Source organism: Vigna angularis, chromosome 1 (genome assembly GCF_016808095.1).
Source record: "Vigna angularis cultivar LongXiaoDou No.4 chromosome 1, ASM1680809v1, whole genome shotgun sequence".
Classification (NCBI taxonomy): Eukaryota; Viridiplantae; Streptophyta; class Magnoliopsida; order Fabales; family Fabaceae; genus Vigna; species Vigna angularis.
In genome coordinates this window covers 40,120,995-40,135,598 of record NC_068970.1, presented here as the reverse complement: position 1 = coordinate 40,135,598, position 14,604 = coordinate 40,120,995, and the positions used below count along the sequence as shown (strand labels likewise).

General features: G+C 32.8%; 1 protein-coding gene across 2 annotated transcripts; it reads right to left on the bottom strand.

The window, feature by feature from the left end:
- Positions 1-922: 922 nt before the first annotated feature.
- LOC108321201 (uncharacterized) lies at positions 923-11,769 on the bottom strand. Of its 2 annotated transcripts, none has more exons than XM_017552887.2 (21): positions 11,311-11,769; positions 10,784-10,869; positions 10,495-10,596; positions 6,705-6,811; positions 6,485-6,585; positions 6,304-6,391; positions 6,083-6,171; positions 5,833-5,972; positions 5,571-5,736; positions 5,316-5,436; positions 5,032-5,128; positions 4,622-4,751; positions 4,099-4,158; positions 3,876-3,994; positions 3,514-3,638; positions 3,020-3,244; positions 2,684-2,844; positions 2,254-2,417; positions 1,635-1,717; positions 1,244-1,329; positions 923-1,171 (listed from the first exon to the last, which is right to left on the bottom strand). In XM_017552887.2, the coding sequence occupies exons 1-21, from the start codon at positions 11,518-11,520 to the stop codon at positions 1,028-1,030; spliced, it is 2,604 nt and encodes an 867-aa protein (XP_017408376.1). In that variant the 5' UTR covers positions 11,521-11,769; the 3' UTR covers positions 923-1,027. The 2 variants fall into 2 exon arrangements, with proteins under 2 accessions (XP_017408376.1, XP_052733671.1); XM_052877711.1 differs by lacking the exon at positions 11,311-11,769 and adding an exon at positions 8,277-8,340 and having other exon boundaries at positions 10,784-10,822.
- Between the last annotated feature and the right edge of the window lie 2,835 nt (positions 11,770-14,604).

The following is a 14,604-nucleotide window of genomic DNA, read 5'->3' as shown; positions in this document are numbered from 1 at the left end:
TTGGCAATAATTATTGCTTTAGCAATTTGATCATGTTTCTTCGAAGAAATTATCATAAGATTTACAATCAATGTTAAATTTAAAAAAAAAAAAAATTGACGAACATGACTCACTTAATATATATATATATATATATATATATATATATATATATATATATATATATATATATATATATATATATATATATATATATATATATATATATAAATGTGTGTGTGAGAACTGTTGTTAGCAGTTATGGTAGAAAAATATAATATGTCGTAAGTTTCTGTACTCTCTTCTTCCTCAATAACAAATTGGAATCCTTCTATTCAAGATTCTTCATTTTGTATGTTTTTCGTATAATTAAGACACCTAGAATTACTTTCATACATCACAACTCAATTTTGACAAAAGAAAATGATACAAAAGATGGAAGCTTATTGAACTGAGATCTGATTGAATTCCATGTACCATCATAATCTCCACATGTTATATATCGCTATGATTTGCCAATTACTTTCATTCAATGACAGTGGCAGCATTTAGGACAATATGCTAAATTTGTTCCTTTTTTTGTCAAAACTGAGTCCTTAGGCTTGGTATATAAATTAGGTGCAATGATCACCACGCTATATCAATCAAGCACGAAAGGAACTTTCATCTGTAACATCAAGTTCCAATCTTTGGTATAAATGCTCATGATTTGCAGAGGTACCATTTAAAAGTAAAACTAAATGAAGAGGACAAAGGCACGATGAGCATCCATCATCTGAAAATTGTAAATTATAATTATAAGTATTCGCTAAACTTAATGCCCCAGTCCAGATTTATAATCAAATTGGTTCTGGTTTTGCATGTATTAATACCATGCAACTTTTTTTTTTCTTTTTGGCAAGAACGTTTGCGTAAAGAATAAAGTTTTATGTTGAAAATGGGATTAGCATACTAAATGATCAGTTCTTATATCAATTTCTATGACTAGTCTATACAAATGCGGTATTAAAACAAATAAATTGTCCTTACAAGACTTGTTTATTAAGAATTATAAGATATAGCTAGACATAAAACTTGAATAGGCCGTAACATCAACCCAGTCAGGGAAAAGATCCTTCAATCTCTTCATTGGATCAACCAACTTTTGGTCTAAAACTGCAACGTCGACTCTTAATGCTTCAGAGCTATTAGCCTGGCATCATCAAACAAAATAGTAAGTTACACTGTTATAGTAAAAAGAAGTTAAAAGAGCATCAAATTTTACCTCTAACCAGAAGGTCCAATTCCCATCACTAGGACCACTAAGACGACATATATATGATTGTGGACCACCACCAAAGATTTCAGTTCCTGTGCCAAGTGCAAGCTACATTAGGCAATGAAAAGATATTACCTAACTCTTAGAATTTTGAGTTTGGACCTAACTTAACTCCAAAAGCTAGTTTTCGGATGAGTGCTGCCCTCCACTCATACATTACTATTATGGTCACATTAATCGAAGATTTTCAACACTCTCCTCACATCAAGACATTTCAAGTGTAAAGTTTGTAACTGGACATCTATGATGTGGATGGTGTGATTTTTGACATGATTCCGGGTGATTTTGTAACAATAATTGAGGTTTAGACCTGCCCATGAGTAAACAGTTTTCATACCTGGAAGCAGATTATCTGCAAATGACCAACTTGATAAAGGACCAGTTATGTTGAGAACCGCAACCCAGACCTCTTGCAAGGAGCTAAAAGGAAGATAAATCCAGTTATACATGAAAACAAAGAGAAAAGTTAAGTACTTTCACTTAACTTTTCTTAAACTGTTTTCAGTTCACACAAGGTGGTGTAGAAAACCAATTTTAGATCTTTGAAAACAAATTTCAGCTAAAACCATTACACAAGAATTTATTTTTGTAGGGAAAAAGATCACATAATGTCTGCAAAATTAAATACTATATGGATTCAAATAACAGATTATATCACAGCATATTTCCCCATTATTACATTCTCTAAGGAGACAGGCACCTGTGTAAGAACAAACCAAGTTGAAAAAACAAATAGACCAGTAATCCAACTAATATCATAATTTGTATCTCTGAAATAATTCTCACGCACTGACTCTTATTGTATGCTACCAACATGGAAAAGGTTTTGAAGCAACTAAATCAAGATTTCCATACTAGGTCACCACAAAGAAAAATATGAAATCATATGGAACATAACTTGTAGTTTTTACTACGCAGATTAACCACGCTAGTAGCAAGCAACATGATATACATACCCTAAAGAAAGCTCCAAGTGAACTCTTCTCGGTCCTTTTACAGAATTTAATGATGAATTTTGAATAGACAATTCTGGAAAGTACTCATACTGTTTCAAAATATCATCTTTTTGTGCAGGGAACTTCAGACTGTTTGAAAAGAGAAAAGAAACTGGAAAAATTGCCTGCAAAGAGAATGAGATCAAATAGCCGTGGCAAATCATAACATATACTAATGTGTTCTTAAAAGTATTCTAACTGCTAAAATTAACTCAATATTTTGCAACTGCTAAAGAATGTGACGCAACCTTGAAGTCCATTAATTAAAGAGATTAAGAATAACAATAAATGTGGACGAAAATCTTGTTTCACTCATTACCCTTTCAATTAAGTGAGATGAAAAAGTGCTGATGAGAAAGGATGAAAATAATAAAATCGGCATCCAACATACCATCCAATCATTGCGTTTAGAAAATGATGCAGATTCAAATGAAAACTCTGAAGTAACATTCAATTCCTTTGCCACTTCAGGTGAGTGTTTGAAAAGGAAAAGTAAAGAATTGGAATCAGTTACAGAAAAATCATAAGTGGATTCCAGAATCTGACTAGAGCCTGCCAAACCATGGGGAAAATGCTAGAAGTTAGATAAAAAATAGAGAATAAAAAGATATTTGGAGTGCTACAATGATAATAGAAAAGGAAAGAATTAGAGGAACTTAAATAAACACGTTATATTCACAAGATTTATTCATTACTACAGAAGGCAACCATTTCTGGTTATCTATACCTGCAGTGTGGAAAGTATGCTGAAAAACAATCCTCTTAGGTGCAGACGTGGTGTAAGGAAAAAACTGAGATGATAAAGCTAAACCAAACACACTAAGATGAAGCAGAAATTGCAAGATGGATGACCTGGCTAACCAATGCCCACATATGGGCATTAGAGGGCCTGTGCACCAACCAGTCACAATTCCAATTAATGCAGCCACAATAATATCAGGAACATAGTGCCCTGCAACAAAGATTGGATCAGGCTGCATACATTTTGAGCATTGTGAAATTGCTAGCTTTAATACTATTAATGATGAGTTCCAATAAAGGAAACCTCCGGCAAGATAGCCCATATATTTAAACAAACATACTTACAAATGTACCTATTCAAATGCAGTAGCATAAAGCTTAGTGATTCCACCTAAATGGTCTATTTATCATACTAAACCTTAAGAAGGGCAATTTATAATACATTAATTTAATTATTGAGGTGTGTGTATATAAACTAACCATATGGTAGAGGAAGAGAACCCATCATTCCCATCTTCTCTATCAGAAACTGGACAAGAAAGCCACCAAAATAAACAGAATATGCAAGGCATGGAACTAGAGGTAATATGTAAAACATTGTAGACCTGGAGAGCAAAAAAACAAAAAAGGATTATTGAAATGAATATCACTTGCCAAAAGAAATAATATTAGATGATAGCATGCATATAACAACAGTGAATATGCAAAACAAATCTATTGCACTGTGAAGGGAGTAAAATAACAGTGGGGGCTGTAAGACATAAGATGAAGCAAGACACAAATTTATCTGTACAAAAGTAGTACATGAGGTGGTTACAATTAAATAAGTATTCACAATCAACCTGAGTGACCTTTGTCCAAAGAATTTGACTGACAGGCAAAAAAATAACCACGCAGGAAGCATGGAAGCGCACACAAAAAATGTCACAAAACCTCCACTCAGCCCAGCTACAAGATAAGCCTGTTTTCAATAAATTGTTTTAGCCAAGCAAAATATTCAAGAGAATACATTAAAGCACGAGGAAAAAGAATCATATTGTCTGGCTGTATTTTAAATAAGCACACCATAGTTAATATGGCATAGAATCCAAATCCTCCCCAGAAGCTTGCTTCATCAGATAGTGCCTGGCAATTTATGTGTCAAACAAAACAGTTAGGCAGTTCGGACTTCCACCAACAGGACAAATTGAAATCACTCTAGAATATGCTCAAATTCAGAACACCACACAAAGTCATATTTATAAAGATCATGCATGAAGGCAGCACAAGCCAAAGTGGATAAGCTAATTCTATAGACAATATTGTTGGACGTCGGAAGTCTTTCTATCAGACAATATATTTCATTTGATAACTGACAGAATCAAGAACAAAGTAGATGTTTGGCAAATTTTCTTTTATCAGACAATTTTTCTTTTGTTAACGTAACAAGTTTGTCAAAATAAAGTCAGATCTTGATTTTTATTTAAAAAAGAAAAAAAAAAGTCTATCACGTAGTGACAAATTTATTAATGATCATTTCATAAAAAATAAACTATGAAGACACGGATCAGAATAGACTTGTTAAACCCATTTCAATATTCCACAATACCTGTTCAGATGCCTTGACAATTGAAACGTCTTGAGAAAGTGGAAAGCGTCTCCAGATAATTCTTGGAATTAAAAGCCCAGTAAGTGCACAGGGTACAAACATCAGGAAAGCCAAGTATGGATTAGCAAACCTGGGTTTTATCAATTTAGTTAACACATGATTACAGAAAATGTATTATGATTTTAAATTATTACACCTAAGATACTTTAATGGCCACAAAAAAGTCACTTCAAAATCTTCACATTTGACTGGACGAATATTAAATTGAAGCTCCATCATACTTTGTTCTCTCAATCTCATTTGGTTAATAAAAAACAATTCTGGCACTAACTGCAAGAAACCAAAAGTTACACTACAAAAAATCTTTCACTAACTACAAGAATCCAAAAGCTAACTTTAAATGAACGTACCAATTCATTGTCTGAGAAGACAACAGTAATCTCAAGATAGAAAACACAACAGGAACAACAACTGCCAATATAATTCCAAATGTGTGGATAAAAATACCTGCACATCCAAGAAATTATAAAATGTTATTCAAAGTGTCAACAAATAATATTTAAATTCTTCTACAATAACACAGGAAAAAAATACTCACAGAATATTGAGGCAAAAATTTAAAGTGATTAACAAGGAGACCATTTAGAAATATCATATCAAAAAGTTAAATGACAGTAACCAGGCAAAAATCTACCTTTTATAAAATCACACAAGGCTGCTGACCAAGAATGTGATCTACCATGTGTAAAGGGAAAAACAAGGAAGAAGATAGGAATACTATGAAGAATTTTAGCCACTCTTCTGGAATAAAATATCTGAAAATCCACAATTGAAATATAAGACAACAAAATAGCAAGATGGGCCAATTCTGAAGATTATATTGCTTTGATTATCAAAAGGAGTATCGGATCATTAGAAAAAGCAGAATTCTGCCAACATCAGTGCATACCATAAACCATGAGAAATAATCAAAGAATACAGCCCGCTCATCATTGAATATGCTCGTGGTAACTTCACTGTAATTTGTCTGATAGGTGTTTTGTAGCTTAGAAGAATTAGTAAATGTCTTGATTATGCTAAACAAATTTTCTCCACGTGCTTGGATGCTTCCAGGCCTGAGAAAGAGTTATACTTACACACTTTTGCAAGAAAAAGTTATAAAAGTTCAATCAAAAATATCTTGTACCGAATCAAGTATGTAAGATACGTACAACAGTCTCTCTACTGTATCAGATGAGGTATGGTAAAAGTATCCACCAAGGAGAAATATAATGTCAAGCCCAGGAATATTCCCATAGTCTTGGGAAAATATCCGGTAATCAGTATCTCCAGGAATAACAGGGAAAACATCCTGTATGTTGAAATGGAAAATTCATGTTTGAATTAGGAAATACAAAAATTTATGGCCAACCAGCACCATAGAGTATTAAAGATATAGGAAGGTTAGAAGAGAAACATAACCGCAGCTGCACTATTAGCCATAGGGTATATTGCTGCTTCTGCGTAGACATTAGAAGGCCAAGAACTTGGTCCAGATTGGCAAACTAAATCTGTTATGTTTAGCAACATTATTCAGTGAAAATGTAATGTATGGCACACATCATAAGTTGATGGAGAGAAACACTGAAGATTGGCTCATTATCCTACTACTAGTAATAATAGAATATTTGCATGACACTTACCAGGCCCTCCAGTCCCTGATGCCTCCACATTTATAAAAGCTCCTATTGTGTCACGCCACTTATGTGTCTTCATGAACCCATGTGAACCCTTAAGCATTAGAAGTAAACAACACAACATTAGCTCATTATGGTAAAATCCACACATGAATAAATCATTATCCTGCAGAGACAAACTTCCTACCAACATAAAAAGTTCCTCAGCACCATTAAAAAGGAAAATAACTGGGCGGTGGGGAACCCAACCAGAGTCGACTATTAGTCTTGCAATTTCCAGCATAGATGCTGAAAAGGGAGGAAATAAGATAAACATACAATTTAGAATGCTCAAAGGTAATGTACAGATTTCCCAAATATAATCTCTCTTAAATTCAATGATGACTTCAAATGTAGCTACTACTCACCAACACATGAACCACAGTCACCAGCACCAGGGGAACCAAGGGGACTATCAAAATGTCCATTCACTAAAACTGATGGATCAGTCTCTTTTGAAGCCATAGATGACATCCTGCAGTAAAATAAAAAAAAAATGCAGTCAATATTCCTTAAACTCAGACATATATATTATGGGAAAACTAACCTTGTGCAGGATAATTTTTGACAACATTTACCGAGCGATTGACAAAACAGAAAATGTATAAGGGATCAAAGATGAAAAAAAATTCCAATTTACCTTGATTGAAATGACAACCAAGAGAAATTGATGACTAGAGAAAGACCCGTCACTTTGAATTGGAAACTCAAAGATAACGACCACAACGTCCAATGAAGAACTTAGTGAGAATTTAACCAAGGTAGATTGAAGTTTCTTTGTCTTTGGTCCCTTCCACAAGTTTTTGTTTTGTCTATTGTTTGGTGGAAATTGTTGGAAATGATCCTATACAAGCTTAGTTCTTCATCATATGTTAACATGATAAAAAAAACTGATACACTGATTTATTATTAGGGAGAGGGTAAAAGATACAAGATCAATATGAGACTCAATTAACAGAAGATGATATACAAAGCTCAGTTACAAGTTAGTTGTAATTGTGTAACAAAGCAAAGCAGTTACACTAATCAACAGTCTAGATTAACAGAAGAGTGTATACCAAGCTAAGTTACAAGTTAGTGGTAATTGTGTAACAAAGCAGTTACACTAACCAACAGTCTAGATATGCTGCATTGATGTGATTTTGATCACGATCACTTTCAAAAAGAAAACCCATCGGAATAAAGGGAGAAAGAAACAACAAAGCCATGAAGGCTACAGGCTTTGATAACAGATTCAATTTGTTGTTGAAACAACAAAAAATTCTTTCATCAAGTCTTTTCATGATTTGATGAGAAATAGTGGCTGGAGCAGCCACTGGAATCAAAGAGGTCTGAGCAGTTATTGTCATGAAGGAGAAGTCGAAGCAGTCACTGAAATTGAAGAAACATCACCATCAAGAATTCTGACAAAAGTCATGAAAAAGAATCAATGTGCTCTGGATACAGTAATAGAAAACTGATACACTGATTTATTACTTTGAAGAGGGTAAAAAATACAAGATGAGAAGAATGAGACTCTGTTATCAGAAGAATATATACAAAGCTCTAATACAAGTTCTAACATAACAGTTACACAAACCAATCCTCTGACAAAATGCTACACTAACCAACCGTCTAACAAAACTACAACTACAACAGAAATAACAATTGTCTAATTAAAATAAACTACACTAAGAGAGGCAACAAATGTCAAACAGAGTATTACATTCACATAACCTTCTTTGTTATATAATGTACATAAAATATATGTAGTCACTTAAGGTACAATAACGATTCACTATAGTCTTGATTCTTGACACATCATGTTCAGTAATTAATCATTATATCCATATTTCAGAGATCTTCAGATTGAACATAATTATCTACTAATACTGTTTCTGTAACCCTCTTCATCAATGAACCTTGTTAATTTATATTAAAAGAGTCATATTAGTTCCTACCTTATGTTCACTCCAACTCTACAGTTTAAGAAATGGTATATCACTTTTCCAGGTCACGTAGTGCCTGCCAGGAGAAGTATCATTTAGAAAACTAAAAAATTAAAGCAAACAGAAAGAGAGATTGCATTAAAATGCCACTGTTAATTGCAAGAACAGTACATCAAGATTACCACCACCACATGTACTTCATTCAAATTTTCCATTCCATATACGGAGCTCTATTTCTTTTTCAATTTACCCTCTGAACGTGTTTATCTTTGAAACTATTAGGTGTATGATTTTAAACTCCGTTAATTGTATGATAGTCACAATGTTAACGTAAGTTACTAGCAGGTGACCCCATTGATAGAGCTGACTCAGATTGTAAAAAGCAAGCTTGTCTAATACATTTTTTCAATTCTTTTCCCCTTATTGGAAGCCCTATAATTTAATAAAAATGAACAAGGCCTAACTCAGTGCCAAAAGCTAAGTCAAGGGGAGAAGATAGCTCACGCCTAATAAGGAGTATTCTGCCCATAATCCTAGCTAATGTAGGACATGGACATGTTAGCTCAAACCCATAATTACGGATCCCACATAGCTGTGTATAGTGGCTGGCCCACTAAAAGAAGAGCATAGCACATAGCTGGATAACTGCTATTTTGAAATTTTGAAGTGCAATGCTATGTCAGTGCAAATAGAGATTCGCTGCTATTGACAACTCTAATCACACCCCTACAACTCGATGTTTAGAACAGGAAATTAGCAAGACTAAACATCAGTAGGAAATCCAACATTAAGACTAGAGAGGCCTAATACCATAATAAAAATTACAGATTATAGCTCAACCCAAAACCATAACTCAAGGGTGAGGATTACCAAAGCCTGATAAGAAATATTCTAGCCATATTCCCAGTCAGTGCCCGGACATCTTAAGACTTCTAACTTTAAATTATAAGGTACTTTTTTCTACTAAAAAACTACATTAGGCCAAAAGGATTATGTAAGACCACATGAATCCCACTTAAGAAACCAAACTCTAGTTTAACAGTTTCAATGTTAACCAACATTCAGGTTAAACAAAGGGATAATTAAACTTTATTTCCCATGTAGTTCACCCTTTAAAATAACCCTTTCAACTCTGTGTCACTTAATCCTTAACTTTGATTCAGGATTAATGCCATTTATAACACAAGCAGTGCATGTGATCTAAAGACAATTCAAGCAGTATGATGTTCCCAATTATGAATTTCTTCGAAGAAGTTCACATCATTGCAGAGAACTGAAAATGAGGAAGGAGAGGACCAAATGTAAGAAGGGAAACAGATGACACTAATACTTCTTTGAATTTTCTGGAGGAATAATATGTATAATTTCCACAGAAAAAATAAAAACTGGTGTTAGAAAAAACAGGGTAAGATTGCACTCAATTGTGGTACAAGTAAAAACAAATATCAGCAATACCGTAATTGTTTAATTAGCCACAACCAGAAAGAAAATTATTCAATAAACTGCCAAATGTGAATGAACTTTTCTGCAATTTGCAAACTAGAATTATTAGCTATGATGGTTGTGCTAAGTGGCCTTAGACAATGATCAATAATCACTAATAGGATAATGTGTCCTAGTGGTAGACTGATAATTTTAAGCCAGTTCAAAATTCATGCTCTTATGTCCTCCTAAATTTTATTGGTGATTGGAAACAATCGAAATAATTGCTTTCATGTTACTAAATCTAACTTGATGTGGTATGTGAAACATTTGCTTATAAGTTGCGGAACATCTTTCCTTATTCCTTTCCAATTATGCTGCAATTCTTGCACGGTTCTGGCCACTCCAGCATGTCCTTCTATTGTGGACATTTAGTTGCATGCATTGATCTTGACAAGGCATCCACAACTTTAATTTTTGTCCAGTTTATGCTCAATTCAGTAGTTAACTCCTAGCAGTTGTATAACTTTGTCGGTCAGTTTGGATAACAAAGTGGTGACCTATCAACTATAAGTTGAATTTAGATGGTGATTTGCAAGTGACGATATTTTCTCAAGTGGGCAATGGAAAAGCTAGAGGCGTGTTAAGGGAAGTTTACCCTTAAAACAAGGAAATTCAAATTTGAAATGTTAAAACTGCTTGACTTTGAAGCCTAAGGGATAACTATAGCACAAGAATACCATTCATATATCCCACCCAATACACATCTGAATCCAATACAAATGACCATATTGATTTGCCAGTGTACCTCATAATAATATTAGTATGATTTCTGTATCCAAGGGCTATGTTGTGTCCCAAAAACAACATATTGAAGGAACCACTTACAGTAGTCTCCTCAATCTCAATTCTGCGAGTAAAAAGTTGGAAACCAAATCAGAGTTCAAGAAATTGAAAGATAGAAAGAAAGAAAGAAAGAAAGAAACATACATTAAAAGCGTGTATTAAATAAAACAAATAAGTGGGCCAACAAGGAAAAAGAGAAAAAGAATTGTAACAAATAATAATAAAACAATTATAAAAAGTACTGTTGCAACCTGACATTGGAGCTAGCTCGCTCCTTTAGTACTTCCAACTGACCCTTAATATATTCTGCTGCCTTTTTTAAACCAGGACGCCCTTCCTGTTAATAAATGCACCAAAAGTCAACATTCATAAAACCAATTAAGATTCGTAAGAAAAATGTTATCTTTTCTGTACAACAAAACATTACAACTAAGACGATAAGTTTCATAGGTGTCTACTGTGTGAAAAAATTTCCCATTCTTAACCAATTAGAATTAAAAATCATGTTTGTTATGAGTTTTAAAATATTTTAATACATATCTTCTCAAAATAAAAATAGTTATATAAATTACATTATACGAGTTACTGTACGAGTAGCAGCACTTATTAATTCATAACAGCGACGAAAAAGCGATGGATTCCACTTACTGGAAAGCGATTGCTATCTTGTCACACAATAAAGATCCCTAATTGTAAACAATATCATTAAGACGAAACAACGCTGATAAGGTTTCACATTTCCAAATTATAAAAGAAAAAGGAATTAAATTTGGCTCACTTGACGACCGTCGATCTCTTGGGACAACATTCGAACATGTTGTATAGTTCTTCCTTCAGAGAATCGATCGAGCGGCGCGTCGTTCCCGAGAGGATTCACGAACTTCAAGTGGACAACGGAGTAGGTCAGCGCCGACAGAAGTCCGTACATGACCGCCAGAAGGAGCAATAATTTGATAGCGGAGACATCCTCGGAAGACCCGAACGCCATGCCAGACAGCGTTTCCTCAGAGGAACGAAAGAGATGGAAGGTGGACAGTTTTTGCTTGTCTGCTTCTGTTCGTATGCGTTCAATTAAATTTAACTTAATGTATAACAATGATTTATATAAAATTATCCAACGATGAAATGGTTTTGCTTTGGTTCAGTGTCCGCGTGACATAAATCGCCCAAGACTAAGACCAACAGCGAGAGGGAACTTCCCAACCAATTTTATTTCGTATTTTACGATGGACTCACTGCGACGTTGGTTGTGATTGACTTCAAACATCCAAATTCATCCTGTTAGTTTGGTTATGGGCTTGAAAATGATTGCATTAATGGGTTATGGGCCTACCCAGTATTCACATGTTCGTCACGGTTGGGAAAAATATTACGTCACCAAAATACAATGATACTAAAATGGGAAGGGTATAAAATGGTTGGGAATTCTCAAAACAGAGTATTCTGGATATACTTTATCAACAGTTTAGATTTTAATGATTTTGTCAAGTGGACTCAAACTAACATTTGGTAATCTAGTATTTATTATTTAATAGTGTTATTATATAGGATCGAAATATATCCTAGAAAATGTCATATGAGTTAGCATTTTTCTTTAATTTCAGATGTTTTAAGGTAATCTTACGTATGTAAGGTATAGATGTTTTCCATGTAGTAAGGTAATCTCACGTGTACAAGGTAAAGATGCCTTCAACACATAAGTAGAAGTATGTCTATAAAGATAATCTCACACTCACCTAATGTATGTGCATAAAAACAATAATGAATGCAAAAGGAATGTGTAATAATTATTTCAAGAGTAAAACTATTTAGAGTAGTTTCATGAATTTTTATCTTGTTAGGCCTATGCTATTTAAACAATTATTTTTCTTAAGTTGTTTAGGGTTTTGTTAATCCATGTTATGTCTTTATCTCCTTGTCAACTTTACTTTATTCTCATATGTGCCTTCAACTAAGGTTATGGTATGCTATTGTCATGTCCGAGATGTTCCTATCAGTGTGACTTCATCTTAGGTTATCGAACTATTACGATCAAAATGTCTTTGTCGACATGATGTTACTCAATGTGGACGAGATGATATTGATTACATATGATACAAATAATATAAAGTGTTAAATATGTTTTTGATCTCTTAAGTTGTAGTAAAATTGGAAATAGTCCATCTTCAAAACTTTGGCCTAATTTAGCCTCTCAACTTTAGACATTTGTGGATTTAGTCCTTTTAACTAAATTTTGTTAGGTTTATTTGAAGTTTCAAACATGTTTCATGATAGCATTTGAATTGTTTACACCATTCCACACATTTCTGTTTCAATATTAATTGAGAAAGACATTTGAAACATTATATAAATTGGAAAAAAAATTGGTTATTAAAATGACCAAATTCACGTCGTTCTAAAGATTAAAGACTAAATTGGTTCAAAATTTTGAAAATGGACTAATTTTAATTTTCATTGAAAACTAAAGAGCTTAAAATATATCTAACCCTAATATAAATAGTCTATGGGATACATTCTATATTTTTTTGTTGTTTGATTTTATTTATAAAGATTTAAAAGTCTATAAATATTAATAAAAAAGTGTTATATTATTTTAATTTATTTGTTATTTAAAAGCTTTTACTTGTTTAAATATTAGAGAGTATTTTTAAGAAAATCTTTGTTTAGTACTTATAAATTAAAGTTCAATATTAAGAAATTTACTGACTTAGGAAATAGAATTCACTCTTCTCACAAGTCATTTAATAACGTTCTACCTTCTAGGAAGAATATTGAGCATCTAACATAGAGTTTAACTAATCTTTATCAAGTCCCATATGTTTATGGTTCTTAACTAAAGTGAAAACACTGTTTCTTCTACGAAAAAAAGAAAGATGGACCCTTCAATTGTGAATAGCTTATAAAAACACAAATGGAAAGCTTTTTTATTTAAAAATAATGATGAAATGATGCAGAACAAAGACTTACTATAAATAATTCAAAGACAAATATGCATATAAAATATCGTGGAATCTTTGCAATAACTAAAACTTTTCAATACTTTTATAAATTCTTTATGCCTCGACTGAAAACCGGTGGAAATATAATATAGAACTCTACTAGAATCAAAGAAATAATAGTAACATTTGGTAAAAGAAATGAGAAAATATTTGGAGATAATGAGGTAAAAGCTTGGACGTGGTTAGTAAATAAAATACCTAAAAAAAATTCTCATATTATGAATAGTGTTTGTGTCAAAAAAGGTTCATTAAAAGAATTTAACAAATAAATAGGAAAGGGACAATGAGTAACATAACTAATAACCTATTTAAGAAGTGTTAAAATCCGAGGGATAGTATTACCTTATACCTTTGTCCATTTCAAGTTAGTTTAGGTTGTTATCTTCTTCATTTTTTTTTTATGTTTATATACTTCTATATTTCATCATTTGCCTTCAATCAGAATATTTTTCATTTTTTATCTTTCTTTGTTACCTTTGTGTTTCTGATTTTGGCTTCCAACCCCCTTAATCTTGAAGGAATTTTAATATGGTATCAGTTTTTTCCATCAGCTTTAGCATCTTTTGCTTTTTCTTTCTTTCTTCTTCTTTTGTTCACCATGCCTATTGCTATAAATTACCACTATGCTTCTCAAATTTAGATTGACCCACACGATCTCTCTTCATTCATCATGTTGATTGTCATAGTCAAAGTCTTCAGGTTTATGAATTATATCTCTTTAACACACTATTTTGAAAGTATTTCCTCATAAACATATGCTTGAAGTTCTCCAAAACCATAACATCTTTTTTTATCTTCCATCATTCTTTGTACGTTGCACTAGTATTCAACCACTCCTGGTGATAATAAGTATATAACATATATTAACTTCCTATCATTAGGACAAGCAATGACTTTGAAAATCTTTTCTATCTCCATGTGCCTTATATCTCAAAAATGTGTTGATAATGTAGTTCTAAAAGGAGATATGAATTGAACTTGTAAACAAATTCAAATAATTCTCACATAAACAAAATATTCAAAGTAAATAGTAGGGAGAGAGTAAATGTACACAAAGGATTTATATAGGTTCA

Coding starts and splice junctions, on each gene's coding strand:
- LOC108321201 (XM_017552887.2), bottom strand. CDS start 11,520: ATGGCGTTCGGGTCTTCCGAGGATGTCTCCGCTATCAAATTATTGCTC. Junction 6,812..10,494: donor CATACTAATATTATTATGAG/GTACACTGGCAA, acceptor ATTTTACTGCAG/GATGTCATCTATGGCTTCAA. Junction 5,973..6,082: donor TGGCTAATAGTGCAGCTGCG/GTTATGTTTCTC, acceptor TTCAACATACAG/GATGTTTTCCCTGTTATTCC.